The 21,058-nt window shown below is 44.2% G+C and overlaps 1 protein-coding gene across 5 annotated transcripts; it reads left to right on the top strand.

Moving 5' to 3' along the window:
- Nucleotides 1-1,093: 1,093 nt before the first annotated feature.
- On the top strand, nucleotides 1,094-20,600 carry pals2b (protein associated with LIN7 2, MAGUK p55 family member b). 5 transcript variants are annotated; one of them, XM_029514153.1, is made up of 14 exons: nucleotides 1,094-1,196; nucleotides 7,705-7,767; nucleotides 9,963-10,208; nucleotides 13,458-13,558; nucleotides 14,220-14,372; nucleotides 15,494-15,646; nucleotides 15,836-16,063; nucleotides 16,784-16,915; nucleotides 17,021-17,117; nucleotides 17,348-17,416; nucleotides 17,505-17,666; nucleotides 17,783-17,985; nucleotides 18,135-18,263; nucleotides 19,072-20,600. In XM_029514153.1, exons 3-14 carry the CDS (start codon nucleotides 10,076-10,078, stop codon nucleotides 19,246-19,248), a joined length of 1,737 nt encoding a protein of 578 aa, XP_029370013.1. In that variant the 5' UTR covers nucleotides 1,094-1,196; nucleotides 7,705-7,767; nucleotides 9,963-10,075; the 3' UTR covers nucleotides 19,249-20,600. The 5 variants fall into 5 exon arrangements, with proteins under 5 accessions (XP_029370013.1, XP_029370012.1, XP_029370015.1 ...); XM_029514152.1 differs by having other exon boundaries at nucleotides 13,458-13,576; XM_029514155.1 differs by lacking the exon at nucleotides 9,963-10,208.
- Nucleotides 20,601-21,058: the final 458 nt, after the last annotated feature.

The raw sequence follows: 21,058 nt of genomic DNA, 5'->3' as shown, positions 1-21,058 counted from the left end.
AACTCCAATTAAAGGATGTTTTCTCGACACATTAAAACTCCAAAACTGCAGGAACAGACCAGTTTTGGTACTTGAAAAATTAAAAAAATTATCACTGAAGCTTGTGTGTGAGGGGTGGGACAGCCACACACACACACAAACAAAAACACAGATAAACATAGACCCTGCTCTTAGCGACTGTAATGGAGAGAACTAAAAGTTCAGTTTAGTTGTAAAGTATTCAAAAGCAGACATGTGACCGACTGAATCTCCAGAACATAAAATGTTGTTTGTCAGCACGGAGCCCACACGCAGAGTTAAACGTGTGGACGATGAAAAGTGGGATCTTAAATCAAACCTGAAACCTGAGATTTCAGGTCACTCTACTCACTGAGCAGCAGGAGTGGATTTAGTGATGTGGGTGCTGCTGGTAATATACTGCACAGTAAAAACACTGTCAAAGAAAAAGTACTGCACTAAATCAGTTTATTTTATCTGTTCGACAATATCTGTGCAATACCTGTATACCTGTACAAATTTCATTCTCCAATTGTGCTTTGCTCGACACAATGCTGTTAGTTTGCTACTCTGATATTTAATTCGGTAGATATCAGAAAATAACCTGATACTAATTCTGCTCTTAATGTTTTTTTCCTATGAAATAACAAAAATGTAATGACACACATATTTATATATGTGTACTGATGAAAGTACTGATAGCACTAATTTTGAAAACAGATCAGGGAAATGTCCAACCCCTGGTGGCCCCCTGGACAACATGGCCATGTGGAACAGTCCTGTGGTAAAATGAATGACATGAGGCCCTGAAATATATATTCATCCCTCTGCTTCATCTCTCTGTGTCGCTTTGCTTCCAGGTGTAAGTGGGTGGCAAGTAGACACTCGTGTCTGTTAAAACGTGATGTGAGTTTACCTCATACTCAGATGAGGCCCAATTATGTGAATGGACGAGTCTACCTATAGAAGGAAAATACTATATGCACAATACTATGTGTATTCACAAAGCGAGGGCTGAACCTCGGCTGCCATTGGTCTGCTTTCTATGACGTAAAAGATTAAGGCGGGGCTTGTGGCTTTGATTGACACCATGTTCTCTGGTAGTCTGCTGCGGGACTAGGACAGACAGCTGAAGGGGGTCTGAATGTCCAACCGGGACGGTCGGTGGACTACCGCGAACTCACACGGCTGATTCCCAGGTAAGGCGCGGCTGGCGATCATATGTGCGACCTGAGGGTTTTACGTTCATTCATGTGGAGGCGTTCAAACGGGAGACAAAGACACTTTGCCGTGTTTGAGGTGCAGCAGAGTTTGACAGAATGGGAGATTTGCCCCCTACGGAGCCCGCTCCGCTCTGAGCGGTTTTATCCGCACACGGATCACTTTGCTCCGGGTGCCAGGTGTGAAGTCTGTACGCGTGTTTTCCCCTCTTTTGCCCCTCCACCGTCGGCACACAACGAGGGAGGATTCAGGTTGTAGTCGTAAGTGTGCGCTCGCCACAATGGCTCGGATGGGTAACAAAAAATGGCCGCACGTGTGGCGAGATCGGTGTGAATGTAGGCTACAGTTGTTTGGTCAGCCCGAAGGGCGCAAGCGGTTGGCACGGATCTGGCGCACGGTTCAAGCGCACGGATCTGGCGCGCGGACAGTCCGTTGGCGTGTGTGCAGATCCGATAGGAAGACCTATATCTACGTCCAGGTTGTAATGCTGGGAGAGGGTGAGGACGCGGCACCGTCCCGGAATGACAGACCGCAGCATCCAGGGTGGTGGACCTACTAACTGTGACCATACTGTCACAGAAAGTCATCCGCGACGATCCTACTGACTGTTCCGTTTTCTCATTCTTTAGGAAAACTTTCAGAAGAAATATCAACAAAGTACGGTGTGTACCGAGCTCACGGTGGGTTGGCACAGACTGGCCGACCGGAGGTGCAGCCAGACTGTCTTATTGATTTTTATTTTTTGCCCCCCCCAACTCAAATGAATGAGTGCACCATCCGCCCAATAATAATTCGCTAACGTGATGTCAGAGCCACTTCAATGCAAGCACTTAGTTGAAACTTAAAACCACCCACATTATCACAGCGGACTGCAGCCCTCGGTGGATCTTGGGACTTCCTTGCTCAGAGGAGCTCAGGGTCACTTGGCCGTGTTTCTAAAACTGTTCAGCCTCACACACGTGACGGGGGAAGCCCATGCACATACGCAATATCCTTGGGGATTCTTCCTGGGAGGGGCTATAAAGGCCACCACACCACTAAGAGAGGGGCTGTGTGGATCTTGTTGCATCTAAAATTGATTTTTTGCTCTTCCTTTCAGTCTAATAATAAGGCCTAATCAGATTTGTTGAATTAAACCGGCAGAACAAAAGGAGGAAGGGAAGAAGACAGAGGCAGTTTAGTGCATTAGAGTAGGTCTGCATTGCTGGGTAGAGACATCCAGTAAGAGTTTTGAGTCATGATCCAGGGTTGAACTTCATTGTTGTACCTGATAAGGTTAGACTTCTCAGAACTCATGTCTGTATCCTTCCCATCCACAGGGTGGGGGACAACATACATTTCATAACATGCTCCTGGTGTTTGGACATGCAAGAGCTGTCAGTGAGTCATTTAGAGACCAAATCAAACAATGTGATGCTTCTACCTTTCCATTATTAACACGCTGCTATGGGAGAGATGGTACGAACAAAAGGTCTTGAGAATGAGAGAGACAGAAAAACATACACACGCACGCAGACTGGAGTGACTCAAACCTGCCAGCTATAAGAACACATCATTATCTACACACCTACAATCAACTCTCCCTGCCCAGCACCACATTGCACCTTCCTGCTGTTCACACAAATCTGACCCCATGACTGTCAACATTAGCTAATTACATCTGTTTAAAAAAGGCCTTGTCTTAACAGGGAGGAACAATATTTTGAACTGAACAATGTGTCAGACTTGCCAGCAAGCATGTGAAGGCGAATGTCTTTGGCCGTTTTTGCTGCAGCCTATAGTGCTGATTCACCAGATTTCAGCCATCACTAAGGCCTTAAAGGGCCACACCACTGCAGATAAACAATAAAATAACTCATATAACTGGCACACTTTTAATTTTGTACAGAATATGCCTCTCTGTGTCTATTGTCTGAGTCAAGAAATGAAATGTTAAATCTGTGATGTAATGTCTTATTCATTTCCACAAAAAATTTTGAGGCTTTAGAAGATGAGTAAATGTGTGCGTGCGATAAACAATATGCATTCTTAATGATCATTTAAGATTATCAAACAAGTATAACAATTCAAAGTCCCATTCGTTTTCACTGGCACAGCTGAGATTGTAGGATACCACAATATCGCCTTTTTTCCATGAAAGAACATATACATGTTTGTAATTCTCGCCAATATTCAAAAATCTTAGACAAGACAAAGTGTGAAAAAAATGAAATGCATATATATGAGCCTAATTTCTTCACCTTATCCTTTCCTCCCTCTCCACCTTACTCTCATTTTACTATTCAACACCTTACAACATCAGCGTCTAATTTTTAAACTTTGCAGTCTTGTTAAGTGCTGTTCCATCTCACTCCCATCCCCATCCCCTCTGGCTCTTTATCTTAATACTAATGATCAGTAATGGGAAGGTGGGAAGGCACAGAGAGTGAGACGGAGCAGACGCAGCCATGTGGCCAGTTGAATTATGTCACGAGGTACTCATTATTAAGATCGCTGATCGATGTGCAGTGCCCAGGGGGTTTTGGCCGGCTGTGGACGGCTAGTTGTAACCATCTGATCCTGAGCTGCGTGGTAAAGCGCAGACCTCCCACCAGCTGGAACATCATGAGAGGAATGAGGTAATACTTGGTGATGCAGGGAAAGTGCAATGATGCAACAATTGAGCTTTGTATTAATGATGGTAATTTAGAGTGCAATGTCATGGTGAAGAGTGTAGAGTGGAGCATGATTCAGCACAAACGTGGCTAAAGCTTCACTCTCAACACTTGTGGTGGATTTGGACCTGATTTAATTTAACTACCTATTGACAGCAGCTGCAATAATAATAACTGTTTGGAGAAATACACGCAGATTTATCTGCTAAGATCACCATCTTGGGGGTAGCAGTGTAATTCTATTATTGAGTGGCTGTGTTAACACATCATGTGACCTACATAGAGTTTGTCTGGAGGCAGAGGGTGATGGGTGGAAGTCAGGACAGGATGGGGTTAGTCCGGAGGGGTTTGAGTGTGTGTGTGTATGGGAGGGGGGGGCCATGAATAGCAACTAATTGCACATTAATGTATATCCACGTGTGTACACACTCCCTCCTTCAGTATCTTTCTCTCTCCGCTGTACTTGCTTCCACACGCATCAAAGAGGCAACACTGAAGCTCTGAGCTCGGGGAAGTTTACTAATTGCTCTTTGCTACCCCCAGAGTCAGCCAATGAAGTGGCATCTGGACTCACAGGCAGGACAGAGCTCACTGGCTTCCTTTGTGAATCTGAAGTCAGTGAGAGGAAGTGAGAGTAACGGCTGCTCTCAGAGGGCTCGGAGTAAGAGTGTTTCAGAGATGGAGCATACACACATACACACATTTGAGAGGTTCCTCTAGGATGGCTGCTTTATGTTCCTGGCAGCGTATGTATCTATGTTTCATGACCTGAAGCCATGTATCGTACTCTAAATAGGGTAAATGTGCTCAATGAAATACTGAGTCAAAAGCAGAGTGAGATTTTCCTGCTAGCCTGACTAAAACCGGAGGTATTAAAACCACACAGCACAGTGTTAGTCTGTGCTTTTGATAGCAGCCATACACACACAAACATAAATGTGTTTAGATGTGGGAGACAGTGATGATGTCTTCTCCAGAAACTAACCGTCTGATTTACCCCCACCCGCACAACGAGTTGTCCATCAGCTGAGTGCTTAGTAACCCAGAGCGCTCAGGGGGCTTTTGTTGGCTTGCCCTCTCCAGCAGACCAACCAATGCCTGGGGTTGCCAGAGAGCACTTCCTGTGATATTGTCACTGTCCCAGGCAGAGGAAACAGGATCAGTGAGGACAGTGGTGGAGGCAACAGGACATCAGAGGAATCCAGCACATGCTCAGTGTAATGCTCCTTATGAGAAAGACTGACTTGTGTGTGTTGTTGCTGATGTTTCTTATGTGACCTGGCTTTGCCTGTGCAAGCCCCCCCCCCCCACACACACACACACACCTTCCTGTATCTATCCGAAATTCTCAGCATTCATAGAAAGTTATTTCCTTTCCATGTAGCTATCAGTAACTACAGCTGCCTGAGCGTTTCTAGGAAGAGTGAAACACATGATGAAGGTGTTTGCATGCAGATGGCTTCTCATGCTCTTTTCCCTCTCGAGGCTCTCTCGTCTCCTCTAATACCCCCAAGACTTGAGAGGTTTTGTCTAATCTTCAAGGATTCTTCTCTTTCTTCCTCAGGACTCCTGATGTGTCTTTTATCTATCCCCTTGTGTCATGGTCTGAATTTTCTTCTTCAGACGCCTGCCCTCTCCTTCTGGACAGTTTTATACATTCCTCTAAATTCAGATGCTGTCCTTTCCCATCTTTTTCCAATCAGTTTTCACCCCTCCCTCCTCATTCAGACCCTTGACTGGCCTGGCTCCTGCTCTGTGGTGCGGATGACTTGGCAAAGAATTGCCCTGGTGGCTTTGCACTCATTAACATTCTTCCAGGGGATATCTTTCACTTCCAATGAGCGTGTCACACCTGATCATAAACTGTGTTGTGTAATAAATTGACCCCTGACTTACTCTGTTCCTTTCTCTCCCTTTCATACAATATGGGACCAATTAGCTCAAGAATGACAAATGAAAATACGCCACTGTCGGTAAAAGGTGTAAGGTAGCACTTGGAAACTGCTCTGGCTGTGCATGTTGGTTTGACCCATATATATATATATATATTTTTTTTTTTTTTTTAATATATTTTTTTTTTTTCCCGACACACAGAGTAAGGTTAAATGTGGGACTTTTATTGGGTAATCTCTCCAAATGCCACACTATCCTTCCCAGGTCTGGATGAGAGAAGTAGAGAAATGGAAGGTGACAGAGGCTGAACGTAATGAGGCATGCAAGAGTAATAATATATTGTTCCCAGGTTAGTGCAGGCATCAGTTATTTGTAATCATACAATTTGTTGTTGTTGTTTTTTTTATGTTGTTGATGTTTTCTTGCTGGCTTGCATTCTCTAATGGTGTAGTTCACTGGCTCTCAGCAGTATGAATGGGTTCAGCTCGGCCAGATTTTGCAGTCGTATCAGACAGGTGATGTTTTAAATGGTGCACAGTGGTGTGGTGGTGGTGTGGGGGGGGGGTCATCTCTGTCCACACTTGGAATCACTTGAGAATAGTTGAGAATAGTTAAACAAGAGAACCGTGTGAGGGTTCTAGGTTTGGGCCCAACAGGTGGAAGCCACTGATCTGGTGCAAGTGCTGGTTGCGAGGCTCTGAAAGGGTTGGGCCTTCTGGCTCTGGAACCAGGCTGACGGGCAACAGGCAGGGAGCAGACAATGGGTGAGGTCGGGATCAGAAAGCTAGTCAGTTTACCGGGGCTGGGACATTTCAAGTGAGTTCAAGTGAGAGGAATCCAACAGAGACTGTGACAAGACGCAATACAAAGACATCTATATCTTTGAGTTTGAGTTTGGAATGAATCTTTCTGTGTAGAATTTGAATGTTCTCCCTCTGCCTGTGTAGTTTTCCTCTGAGTACTCCAGCCTCCTCCCACAAGCCAAAGATTAGGTAAACTTATTACTTTAAATCACCTGAGGGGTGTTGGTATGAGCGTGAATGCTTCTCCCTGTCACTCTGTGATGCACTAGCAAGCAGTCCAGGGTGTAATACAAGTGCTACAATCTCAATTTGAGGCGCACTTATGTGCTTTTTCCCCACCACTTTCAACCATCTTCCTCTGCACTTAGTTTGGCCAGCTGTCACAGAATTGATGGTAAAACTTATCATGGTTTGTTGATATTGGCATAAAGTTTTCTGGTGAAAGTTCATTGTTTCTCTTGGCACTATTTTATATTGTTGAAGGCTTCACAGTGAGTAAATGGGAAACTGAGCAAGTTTTGTTCCACAGTCACAATTTACTCAAGAATTATGCAAATGATAATAGCTACATTGAAAAATGAGTAAAAGGAAAACTCCCTTGGAGATACCAAAACAAGGCTATCTGCAGCATATGCTCATATGACTTCTTGAACTGTGCTAATAAATCCTTCCTTAGACAACAATGTTAAGCTTTACCAGTATCGCTAAAACTTGATAAATGTAATGGTGAAGTGTATGCATGAGTGGATTTTTGGCTCTATGAATGAATGCACACTGCTTTGTCATTGCTTTCAGAGAATAGTGGCCATTTACTACATTGATGGCGCTGTGCCATCTGATGATTCAGGCATCCTTGAATAGCTGAGGGCAATGAATCCCCCTGGAGGACTCTTGGCATCACTCTGAACGAACAAGCGCCTTCATTTTCAAACAGCACTCATATCTTGTGACACATAGGGATGGCATAGACAGATAAAACAGGTGGAAAGGGCAAAAGGAGTCTGAATTCTCAAGCAAGTATTGAGGAGTGTTGAAAACTGGTGTGCTGGAATGCATGTAGAGCTCAATATTCATGTCTCATTAGTCCCAGCCTTGGAAAGCTTCATGCCTGTGCCCCTTTCTTTTTCTCTCTGTAGGTCTCCACAGCTGACTGATGAGTAGCCAGTAGGACCGGGGTTGGGCTACACCGACTGGCACAGGTAAACACAATTTCCTCCCCGCCTTTTCCTCAACACTGACTCACTGAGGACGTTCGGGAAAATGTTTTCCTCATGCTGGCATGAGTTTGTCAGTAACATGGGAGAAGTGCCAGTGTTTGAAGCAAGGATGTGCTGATCACTTTTGAAAAAAGATAAGTGAGGAGGCAGCCAGTTTTCTTAGGGCTGTTTATGCTTATCTAATTTACAAGGTCAATAAAACATTTGAAGGGCCACACTTATATTAATCTTCACTGGTCTACTTGAAGCTTAGAAGGTTATTATACAAGAAAGATGTTTTTATATTCATCATTTACCTATGAATAGCTGTGACAGCCAGGAAGCACATCTGTTACCCAGCAAGGACATAACTTTTTCCTTGGTATTATTACATTAGTGTGAGGTAAAGTCTCATGGATTCTCTAATTTATCTCCACTTGCTTATATATATATTCACGTCTGATCACAGACAGGCCCTAGTGCATTGTTTCCTTCTCACACACATGCTCTGCATTGGTCAAACTTTGTGTCAAATTTGCCCCAGTCTTTTTACTTTCCATAAGATTGTGAAGAGAATTCTGCGTGATCACCAAACTGTGGCCTTAGATCTGTGGCGTGTTCAGGTTAACGTGCTGTAACGTTGTTGATGGAAAATATCTCGACCCTTGGATCACAGGCAGTGGTGGCAACTCGATTTGTTGCTAAAGGTAGGTTTAACCCATCAACAAACCAGTGCCGCTGGTAGGGATGGACCGGAAATGACGAGAGAGAGAGAGAGAGAGAGAGATTCTGTAATCCTGTGCCTTCGGGGCAGATTAAAATCCCACGTCCGAGTTGGGGGAAGGGTTGACGTGTTGTGTTGAGGATGGAGCGGAGGGAGTGGCTGGTGGATTAAAGGCTACTGATCTGCCCCTTGCACAGCTGTGTCACTGAAGGTGGGGCTTGATGGGTAGTTAAGGGGAGGGGCCTCTTTTTAATTTATTCTCAATAATGGGATACCTGGTTTGTTCTTCCTCTGTTCTCGACACTATTGATATTACAAAAGATACAACAACTGCTGCTGCTGCTAGATCATAGCCAGTGTAGTAGCTTGCTTCCTGGGATGGCAGTGTTGTACAACTATTCCTTGCTCCCAGATGATGAACCCTAACCCATTTATCCATTGAAGTATGTCATTACTGGACAGAGATTCATGACAACTACTTCAGAGACTTTCACTTATATGATATCTGTGTGCTGGTTTAATAAAACAAGGTTCCTCTTTTGAAAGCACTGCACCCGCTAAAAAGTCCACGAAAGTATTTGGGCTCAAGAGTGGAGAAGCTCATCGATCCAAAAATTAGCATAATCTTGTCAGCACCTTAAATCCACAGTATTAGCAAATTAGCAAGAAGTGGTGTGGGTACATTTAGGAAGGGAGGAAGGTGGAAAAAAGGGGGGATAAAAGCTAAATGAGGATGGCATATACTGCTTTAAAGTGGTAGGTGACCACAGAAGGCGCATGTACAATCTGCTCGCACCGGGAGTTTCTGCACACTGCTGCAGTGGTATGTCCAAACCCTGAACAGTGTGAATGAGACAGAGACGAAGGGAAAGAATAGGAATGTAAGGTCAGGCTCCCTTCAGTAACACTTATGTAAGATTACTTACATAATAGCACATTCATCTGGTGTGTGTGCTTGTGCGCCTCCTTCTAGACAAGAGGGGCAACTTGACTTTGGGTGGGGTTAGGAAATGCAAGAAGGGGTACTCAGGCAAGCTCCCAACAGCAGGAAGGGATTGTGGGATTACGTGCGTGTATGTGTGTGTGTGTCATAAACAGAAGGGGGGTTAGGGTGAGGAAGGGAAGGTATTAAAGCTGGAGTGGAGGGAGGGGACCGTCAAGCATTGAATGCATGTCCACATCTGTGTGTGTAATCCAGCTCTTTACATCTCTCTGTCTCTCTTCATGTCAGTCTTCCTTCAACTCATCCTCACATCAGCCTCTTCTCTTCATCTTAAATTTCTGCCCCCCTCTCTCCTCTTCCCCACTGCCTTTTCTCTTTCTCATTCTCTTGATATCCCCTGATCTTAATCCCACTCTCTTGTTGTTCTCTTTTTGCCTCTTTGTTCCCCTCATTCTTTGTCCTCAATCCCTTCTCTCCCTTTTTTTCCTCTTTATACACTCTCTTCCTGTATGTTTTTTTTTGGGAGTTTAGAGGGTCAGCAGTGCCAGACAAGAGGATTGGCGGACAGAAGACATTGTTGCAAAACTGCTGGTGGTTGACTAGTGGATAGCCTTAGCATACTTGTGGCAGCAGGGAGCTTGGCGATGGTCACAGCTATGGACGATGCCTCTCCCAATGGTGTGCGGGAGGAGGAGGAGGAGGAGACACCCTTGGGACAGCCTGGCGTGGATGGGCCCCCAGCCATGCGGTCCACCCAGGGAGCAGATACACCAGGAGGTGAGGAAAGAAAGAGAAGGCGAGCTGTGCATTTAGTAAATGTAGCCTTTGTTTTGAAATTTGAGATGTAGGGATTGATTAAATTGCAGCCTACTGTCTGACCAGCCCCTACACCAACGTCCGATTATTAACTACCCCATCATCAACACCACCTGCCAGTTAGCTGTTACTATTCAGTGAAAATCATATATGTTGAGGGTATTCTGTCCATTAAGCATTTTGATCATTTCTTTGGTAGCGCGCATTTATTTATTTTTCAAGTCCTTTGATTTTTAACTAGCATTTATTTAAACCAGTATCTATTTGAAACTTTCACCACTAAAAGCTTCAATTCACAGTTATTCCACCAATTCAGCACTGCCCATGCATTCTAACTATTTATATTTACTTACAATTTCTACTTTTTCACTACAGTGAAACTACTACTTGTAGTAGTTGCCATTTTTTAGTGCTGTTGACATGAATAGTGAGAATTATTGTACACCATATAATACCGACAATGAACAATGAAAACTTATGTACACCTGAATGAGACTAGCCAAGCGACATAGACCATCATGCACTGTGCTCACAGTGAGAGTAAACAGAGCGTAGATCATTTCCCAAGTAGTGGTCATACGTCAGTTTCACTGTATCCTGTGTAGTGAGTGGGGAAGGTTTTGAACAAAATCTTAGATTTTTTTGGTGCTTTGCAAGTTTTCCCAAACTCTCACTTCCAACTATTTAGTGTTCAGCTACAGTTCAAACTAACTCGATATGTGGATATGTTATCTCAATCAATATTTAGTTGAGTCCCTCTACAGTCTTTTAAAGTACTGCCCACCAACTGCAGGACTCTACCCCTTCAACTACAAATAAGGTTGGAAATCTCTGCTTGAGAGATTTTTTTTTGCACTGAGAGTTTGCTGTTTTCCCAGGAGGCGATTCAGTTCTCAAATGGCACTATTGGAAAAATACACTGAAATATATTTTGTTATGGATGACGTTGCTTTTATGCCTGTCAAGTTGCTCCTCTGATCTCGATCTCACAAGCGAAAAAATAATAATATCCCATATAATACAGGTTGCCAGGTCTTTTCTCGTGGGATTGGTATCGCATTCCTTGAGAAACAGAGTTAGGCATTTTTAAGCAGGGAGTCTCTGCATTGGCATTCAAACCACACAGCTGTGGTAGGTGAACAAGGAGGCAGCGGTTGGATGGGTAGAAAGACTTCAGGCGCAGACTCGAGTGCCACAGAGGGAGGAATTAAGAGCAGGTAAGCGGGATGATTCATTAACTAGCTGAGCCAGCTTGGAAAAAAGAAAACACTTATGTATACCCTCCAGCACTATAATCTCTTGGCTTTTACAACTTCCTCTGGGTAAGCTTAGCAAGAGGCTGGTAGGTGGTTGTATCACCATGCCATATTTCATAGGATTATGGAGACTTTGGGTAGGAGGCTTTAGTTCATCTCCAATCTCTCACTAGATAGGAAAACATCTTGTTGCTTGTGGATGTGAGTAATGTACACACAAGAACACGTGGCAACGGGGGCGGGCTGGGCTGAGATGAGCAAACATGTGGTTGAGGATGCAATGACACAATGAGCTGACCAAGCGAGTAGAGGTCACCAGAGAGGGAGCGAGCGCACAAAGCCTTGTGTTGGCATGTTGAGATTCTGTTCATGTATGTCAGTGAGGTCAGGTTAGCTTGTTCTTTCTCCCTTTCATACAAACAGGGCAGTTTGTTTTACATCTCAGTTTTATTCTTACGCGTTATCGTTCGTAAATGGGAACATTTGAAAGATTGAGAAAGAAACACGTTATTCTCCAAATTGTGCCATGATGAGGTTGTACCATGAGTAATCTTAATAAGTGAGTGCACTGCAATCAAGCTGGTGTTTTAATGCTTGTTTATGGTTGTGTGGTCGTGTGGATGCCTTCACTACAATTACGTCGCCACTCATGGAGATTTCATGCAGTCACTCCAGAAATTGCATATCCTTATTATACTCTTGTATATCCAAAGGAGTTTTAAATTGTCTTCCTGGGTTCATTTTGCTTTACGGTTATAAAGGTTTAATAGTCTGGTCTGCAGTGCTGCTTCTCCTATTTGTCCTTCTTTAAGGATCATAAATATTTTAAGGTTTGTTTTTTGTTTTGTTTTTTTACATGGAGTCTGCTGTTTATGCAGTCTATCTGCAGAGTGCTGATCAAGCCACAGTGAGCATCATGCAACTGAGATCATGGTTTTTTCTTTACAATCTCTTTCTTTTTAATCATTCAACTATGTGACTTTAATGAGGTATGAATTATTAAAAACGACATTTTCAAACTCTAGTTTAACTGATGTGACAGTTCTTTCGCTGGAAACCAGAAAAGGCAGAATTGAGTTTGATCTAAAATACAAAAGATTTTGGACTCAATAGAAGCAAAGAGAATTCCCATTGATGTGACGCATTAGTTGAACAATCCCACTTACCAATATATGAAATTATTCCTGGTGGGTTAAATTTCCCTGCTCAAATATCTGAAACGACATCTTTCATGAAGTAACAATTACAAGGTAGCCATGCAGAGTGTGCCGATGTTTTTACTAAACGGGAGAATTAAGTCAGGAGTCAGGGTTAAAGGGTAATAATGGGCTTGTGAGCAAAACACTTAGAAATCATGGCTGAATCAAAATGCACACAAGTGCTGACTGGACATATTTACTACCCACACAGGTGTGTAATGGCAAAGAGAAACGCGCACTCACAATGCACACACGTTCCCAGGACTTTAATGTCTTAAATGAGCTTAAGCAGGCTTTGAGACCCTGGCATTAGGGCCTTAGCGCCCTGATACCTCCAGTCCTCACATCTCCCTCTGTGTGTTTGTCAACTCTGAGTTCATTTGTCAGGAAACCTTTGTCCAGATTCAGTCTTGAATACCTGGAGTTTTCTGTGGTTGAGCATACACTGCATGGTACACGTAGATACAGTTGTCATGTTTTTTGAGAGGCAGAAGGAACTTTGACCAGAATTTCATATTCACACCAATGAAATTTCCACCTGATATATAACATCTGGGCCAATTTAAGAAATAAGTGGCTTTATTAGTCCAAAGACTGCTTCTCTCCCTCTAGCTGTTGCAGTATCTTCAGCACTGTTGTGTTTATGTGTGTGTGTTTATGCTCTGTATGTCCTTCCCACCTGGCTAACGCTTCTTATCTCGCTTCCTCTTTTTCTGTCTGTGTCCGTATGTTTGTCTCTCGACCCTACCGCCCAGCCATGCAGCAGGTGTTGGATAACCTGGCTGAGGTGCCCACCTCCACCGGCGCCAAAGACATTGACCTCCTTTTCCTGCGCGGCATCATGGAAAGTCCCATTGTACGCTCCCTGGCTAAGGTAGCACACACACATAGCTCGGGGTGAGCAGCAGTGAGCGGACTAACCCTCTATACAGCTCGAGGACCGTCACCCCCTGCTACCTGCAGTGCTTTGCTTTACTTTGCTGCTGCTGAGGTGCTATAGTACAGTAAGGCTGTAACTAACAGAGCACACAGTGCGTCTGCACACGAGGAATTATCCAAGTGCGTGCATGCTGTCACTGATAAAATAAAGCACCTCTAATGTGTCTTCTACTGACAATGCATGTATTGCCTCTGCAAAAAAAAAAAGGCAGATCCTTACAGCTGTTTGGAATCTGCTGTGTGGTGAGTTCAGTTAGAGGACAGCTGTCGTTCCTGCTAGACACACTGTTGTCATTTTCCAGCTCCAGCTTTTCCCTTCAGGGCTGGAACTTGTATTGATGGCAGATGACTAAACATAAACAGATACTTCTCTGACTTTTCACTGTGTAACATGAGGCAGATAGTGGTTTGCTTACACAGCGGAACAAATCGCCTAATAAATCAGCTCTACACTGTACACAGCATGCAAAGTAACGTCAGCAATAACTACTACTGCACAGAAAACATTAGTTTCATTCATCACTTGGGTAGGAAACCTTACCTCTGAGCTTCTCTGCCCCCCCCTCCTCTTGTCCCAGGCTCACGAGCAGCTAGAGGAAGTCAAACTGGAAGCGGTGCAGGACAACAATGTGGAGCTGGTGACAGAGATCTTGGGCGATATCAACAACCTCAAGGTTAAAGATGACAGTGCAGCCGAGCTGTCCAGGATCTTGCAGGAGCCGCACTTCCAGGTGAGGTGACACAAACTGCACTGAATGTTAACTCTTATATAAATAAGACATGATTTATGGATGTTATGGTGCTGCTCACTTTGGGAAGTAATGCTCAGGTGCCCAGTGGAACAATCTGAACTACTTTTCTAACACACATTATTGCAACATCTCTGCCATTAATACCGCGTATGTGGAAGCATTTTCTGAGCAAAATAAACACTCAGCATTCTGTAAATAATGTGCTGCACTGCCTATAGTTTTATTGTTTTGGCTGGAGTTACCGTAGCACATTGCTGATGTTTTGAGCCTTGAGCCTGTGCATCCGTAAGACACTAACATCTATCCTCAGGCCAACCAGCGGGTTTACACAGGCTAGACCAATAGGTGTTAGACTTCTGAGCCCAACAGGCGACTGCACCAATCAGAGCCCACTGTGCTGTAAGCTGGAGGATAAGACCCTGTTGACCTACTGAGAGGGGGAGAGAGAGAGAGAGAAACAGGGAGGGAAAGGCAGGCTCAGGAGAAAAGAGAAGAGGAATGAGGGAAACAGATATTACATCACATGTTGAATGTGTGAGTATATAGAACTTATTTTCTGTCACTTGTCTGGTTGATTGCCATGAGATATTTTTGAAGTTGTCTCAATAGTATGTCCAGAAAAACAAATTTGGATAAATGAAGGGCCAGGGATACTCAGTGAACCAAGTATTAATTGAATGCTATTTGGTCATAATCCATATTTGGGATTTGTGCCATCAGATGATTGAGACGATTATTATGTTGTTGTTGTTTTTTTTCTTCTTCTTTTTTTTAAGCCACAAATTTTAATACGCTGGATAGAAGGCACATCTGGGAAGTTCACATTTTTATTTTACTGTGTTGTTTCTGGAAGATTAAACCCAGAAGACAAACGATGAACAAACTGGAACAGATACTGCAGCAATGTAATTTAGGCAATTACTGTGTGTTGGGGACGGCTTCTGTTCTGCTGCTCTGCCCATTTTTGGAATGCGTCTGTTTCAGCTTGCTTTTTTACCTCCAGCCAACTTTTCATTTTCATGATGAAGATTGTGCTTTTCTCCCTTCAAAACTTCATCGCCCGCTCTCTTTTTTTCTTTATCTGATCCTCTCTTGCCCAGTCTCTTTTGGAGGCACATGACATGGTGGCTTCAAAGTGCTATGAAGTCCCGCCCCCAGCTGAGACGGGCAATGACGCGGCCGTGAACAGTGCTCTGATGCAGGCCGATGCTGTGCGTATGATTGGCATCCGAAAGAAGGCTGGAGAACCCCTGGTGAGCTGAGACATACACTGACTGAAAATGTCTATGTGTGTGTGGATACTGCTGGAAGGGAGTGGTTGAGTACATTAGGTGTGTGTGTGTGTAGATGTCAGAACGGGGGTGCAGTGTCTGTGAAGTGTGTGAAACAGGGTGTGTATGTAACAATCAGGTATGACAGAATAAACACCATCTTCCTGTCAGGGAGTGACATTTCGCGTGGAGAAAGACGACCTGGTCATCGCTAGAATCCTGCACGGGGGCATGATTGACAGACAGGGACTGCTCCATGTGGGCGACATCATAAAGGAAGTGAACGGGAAGGACGTTGGCAACAATCCCACCGAGCTGCAGGAAATGCTAAAAGACTGCAGCGGAGGGATCACACTGAAAATCCTCCCAAGCTACCGCGATGCTCCTGCACCTCCACAGGTACACGTGCACATGAATGTCAGAGATGATAATGTAAACACATGTAAACACAAGCATTATGTAATGGCAGCCAGATGTTGGGCAGTGGCACAGGGCTGACGATGTGTCCTACAGCCTCGCCCCAATCCTTTGTGAAGGAATGTGAACCTTTGCGGCCCTATTAATAACACTCCACGTGCTATCTAGGTCACACTAGCTGTTTCTGTCTCTCACACACGTTTCCAGTAATCTCATGGAAAGTACAGTCACTTCTAGTGGTCTCCCCTCATTCATACATCACAAACTTTTTGGCCTGTTTCTCCTCCTGTGAAGCGAAATCCTAAAGATTGTGTATCCTGAGTAAACAGATGCAAATTTAGAAATGCCTGTTTGGCTCTGACTGACTGAACAGCAGTAATCCAAAAACACATCCTACTCTCTGGCTCACCCTGCAGTGTATACTTTACTGCCGTTTTTTTATTGCTTCCTTTGGCCGCTTATTTAATCTGATACATTGGCCAGAGCTCTGACACTCCCTGGTAAAAGTCTCCTATGGTGTTGGTGCAGCGAGAACAGCTGTGGTGTGTGACGAGTCAGAGTGTGAGACAGCATGCTGGGCTCGAGGCCCTTGGTTTTTTCCAGCACCACTTTGTCTGTGCGTTTTGTGGACCAAAATTTTCTGGGATGACAGCGCCCTCCCCAGATATGTGTGAATGAACTATGCGCATGTGTTCACTGCAGGTATATGTGAGGCCATACTTTGACTACAACCCAGCCAATGATAATCTGATCCCGTGTCGAGAGGCAGGAATGGCCTTCAAGAAAGGCGACATCCTTCAGATTGTCAACAGAGAGGATCCCAACTGGTGGCAGGTGAGCTTTCCTCCCTTTATCTTCTTAATGTGCCTGTCACCGATGAGCACGGCAACAAAAAGATTTTAGGGCCTTAACTATGTCTCGATCTGTAATCTGTGCCAGGCGTGTCATGTGGTGGGTGGAGCTACTGGACTGATCCCCAGTCAGTTCCTGGAGGAGAAGAGAAAAGCTTTTGTCCCTCGAGACTTCGATGGATCAGGTAGGTCACTGCCACCACGTCCTGTCAGTGTTCTGTTATAAACAGGGCAGATTGTGCTCCACTTAAAGCTAGAACTCAAGTTTCCAGTTTCTCTGTTTAGCAAGGACTTGGAAAAGATGGATTGTCCTGATGCCTTGGGAGATGGTCCACACCTGCCCCCTTTTGGCCAAATGCTGTAATTCTAAAAACCAAAAAAGTACAAGTGCAAAATGTCCAGTATTGTTTTGTAGGGATCCTTTGCGGTACCATAGCTGGCAAAAAGAAGAAGAAGATGATGTATCTGACAGCCAAGAATGCAGGTCAGGAAGCTTTTCATGCTGTAGGCTCACACGTGATACATAAAACTTTTCCTATGGCTCAGTTTAATCTGTGTGTGTGTTTAAACAGAGTTTGACAGACATGAGCTGCAGATCTATGAAGAAGTAGCAAAAGTGCCACCATTCCAGAGAAAGACGCTGGTTCTGATTGGTGCACAGGGTGTTGGTCGACGCAGCCTGAAAAACCGACTGATGGTCCTCCACCCCACTCGTTTTGGCACGACTATACCATGTATGTCCCACCTGGCTCTTGTCGGCACCTCTAAATAGTTTGACACCCACAGATTTTAACTTTTTTTTTTTTTTTTAAATGTCCAACCAAACATCTAACTGACTTTCTGCTGTTAGACACTTCACGGCGAGCTCGTGACGATGAACTGGATGGTAACTCCTACCACTTCACCAGCAGGACAGAGATGGAAGTGGACGTGAAGGCTGGCCGCTTCCTGGAGCACGGCGAGTACGACGGCAACCTGTACGGCACCAAGATCGAGTCCATCCATGAGGTTGTGGGCACAGGACGCACCTGCATCCTAGATGTCAACCCACAGGTAGGAGACACTTTATTTACACAAATGATGGATTGACACCTATTTCACAGTATTAGGAAAACTTCTGGCAATTGTCCAACATCTTCTATGATGGAATTATTTATTCGTACAAATTTTTGGCTATAATGCCACATCTTTTGTTTCTACAGGCTCTCAAAGTGCTGAAAACCGCAGAGTTCATGCCTTACGTGGTGTTCATTGCAGCGCCAGATTTTGATATACTCAAGGCTATGCACACAGCTGTGGTGGACGCAGGCATCACTACCAAGCAGCTCACGGTGGGTGAACACCGTGCACATGGTTTTTTTTATCTACAAACATCGGAGCTGTGCATCAGCATCTATTATCCTCATCCATGCCCCGCATAGAGCGGCACTCATAAGGTCCTTTCAGTACCACATTGTCAACATGCTCCATTACAAGTAAAAGATTTATGGAAGAAGAAGCAGCTGCAGAATTTACAAGGCGTCAAAAGTAAAAGCAAAATGGCCCTTTCAGAGTCTAGTGTACATTAAATCCATCATGGTAATTGTATGAAAAATGTATTTTTCCCGCAGGACAAAGTAACAGAAAGCAGCATTTTTTTTCCTCTGCAGATAGAAAATGCCTTTAAAAGTGACTCAGATCACGCACACCCAGTCATTGAGTCAGCCATTCATCTTTGGCCCTCTCACAGTCATTCATTCATTCATCTTCTACCTCTTATCCATTTCTGGGTCACAGGGGCCAATCCCAGCTCGCTCTGGGTGAGGGCGGGGTACAGCCCAGACAGGTCGCCAGCCCATCACAGGGCCAACACACACAGACAGACAGAGCCCAACAACCACTCACACTCACACTCACACTCAGACCTTTGTCTTTGGACGGTGGGAGGAAACCCAGGGGGCATGGGGAGAACATGCAAGCGCTACGCAGAAAGGCCCTGGTCCTGGGAATCGAACCTGCGATGTTATTGTTGTGCGGCAACGCACTAACCACAATGCCGCTGTGTTGCCATCTTCTCACAGCTTTTTTTTTTTTTTTTAAACAATCTCACGTCAGAAGCTCAAACATGTTTCCACAACTCACCTGTCACTGTGTTGGCAGGATGTGGACCTGAGGAAGACGGTGGATGAGAGCGCCCGCATCCAGAGGGCTTACAGTCACTACTTTGACCTCACCATCGTCAACGACAACCTGGACAAGGCCTTCGAGACACTACAGGCGGCAGTGGACAAACTGTGTGGTGAACCGCAGTGGGTCCCAGTGAACTGGGTGTACTGAGGAGTGGCAGCAGACACACTGACCCACCAGCATGTGTGTGTTTCTGACCACAGAGGCCAAAGAGGAGGAGAGGAGGGCAGAGATACTTCTGCAAAACAACATAAATTCAAATTATTACTCTTATCACTCTTTCTCCTCTTGGGCCTGCACGCTGTGCAACTTTTTTTCTACTCAAAACTCAAAGGGAAAGAGTGCTTATTTATTTTATAACTTTTTATGAAAGATCTTTCTATTCAATGTGGAATTCCAGTGAGAATGAAACAAACAACAAAACAAAAAATCTGGTCACATACTTGGGCCATATTTTTGCATTAATTTATTGTTGTAGTAGTTAAATGTCTTATTTTATAGGTGTTGCCCTTGATTTCAAATGTGTCTGTCTGTCTTCTGTCATGGACACCCAGGATTCATGATTTTACCCAAGCTCCAAAATGAAGCTCCAAAATGAAGACAAGGAGAAGTGATGGCTTAGAAGACCTCTAGTCAGTTATTGTTCAGGAAACCTGTCAGTGTCACACGTCATTGCCATGTCAGAGCAACCTGTGGAGCTGTGTTTTATTTTCACCTCTACAATTTAACTCTTTAGTGTCCTCGTGTAGCTGGCTAAACTTTTCTCATGGTGTCATCCCCAAGATAAATAGGGCAGCAGTGAGGTCGACGGGCCTCCTCTGCTGTACGAAAGAGATCACTTTACAAAGTCCTTTTTCAAAGATCAAACGCTGTCTGTGTCGAGTAGTTTTTTCCTGTTTTGTTTTCTTACAGTAGTTTTTCGTTAGTCTGGTGATTTATAGTGGAGTGTTTCGTCGCCCATGATCATTTGTTTTGTTCTTGGTTATCCTTTTCTACCTGTGATCATCACAGCCTCATTGACCGTCCTCTTGACTGGCTGCGTAAAACCAATTTGTTAAAAAGTTTTCTATATGTGAATGTCTGTCGTCTATTACCTCCGTATGGTCATTTCCTTCAGTGTTGCAGTACGCCAAAGCCTGAACCATGCTCCAAATAAAGTTTGAAATTCACTGCTTGGTAAATCTGATTGGTATTTCTCTTACAGGTATTATAAATTGACACTGAAGTGTACTTTTCTTTTTGGCGGTAAATGCATCAAGCAGAGGATGAACACAATGTTCAGCGTTTCTCACAGTGCTGTCAGGAAATGGCACTAAGGTCAGGCCATCATGCTAGTTTGTATTTTAAATTTGCTTCAATAACTGGCCTCAAGTGAATATTTGTTGAGATACCTGACATTTAAAAAAATTTACATCTGTTGTCATCAAGTGTTTCACATCAACTTAATTTCTACAGATTTGTTTTTACAGCTTTATCAAGAAGATTATGATGAATAAAGTTTACAAACCCAGACAAAACTGGTTCCTTTTAAAATTCAGTGTAACTTTATCAGATGGCTGCTGGCAAACAGTGATAAGACGGCTGGGTGCCAGACCTAAGAACTTTTTTGGCACAGAAAAAAAAAATGCATCTTGAGCACCAGCTATTGAAATTTGCCAGCTAGTGGAAGTCCCTGCCCCCCCAAAAGTATGTATGGTGTATTGGCCTGGAGGCAGGCGTATGACAACTGTCAAAACTTACTACCAGCATGGAAAATGAAAAACCCTTAAATGACATCAGACCTGCCTTCTTGTGGTGATACCTTCCTTTTAACTCCCCTGTGTGTGCAGATCTTTAAATCCTCTGGTTTCCTCTGCCAGCTGAACTCTTGCCTTTAAGTTACCTTCACTACGCCCCCCCCAATAACCTAACCTCCACCACCAACGACATGGCTACGGGAAGCACATTACACCATACGAAA

Source organism: Echeneis naucrates, chromosome 11, assembly GCF_900963305.1.
Source record: "Echeneis naucrates chromosome 11, fEcheNa1.1, whole genome shotgun sequence".
Taxonomy (NCBI): Eukaryota; Metazoa; Chordata; class Actinopteri; order Carangiformes; family Echeneidae; genus Echeneis; species Echeneis naucrates.
This window is presented reverse-complemented; position numbering and strand designations above follow the sequence as displayed.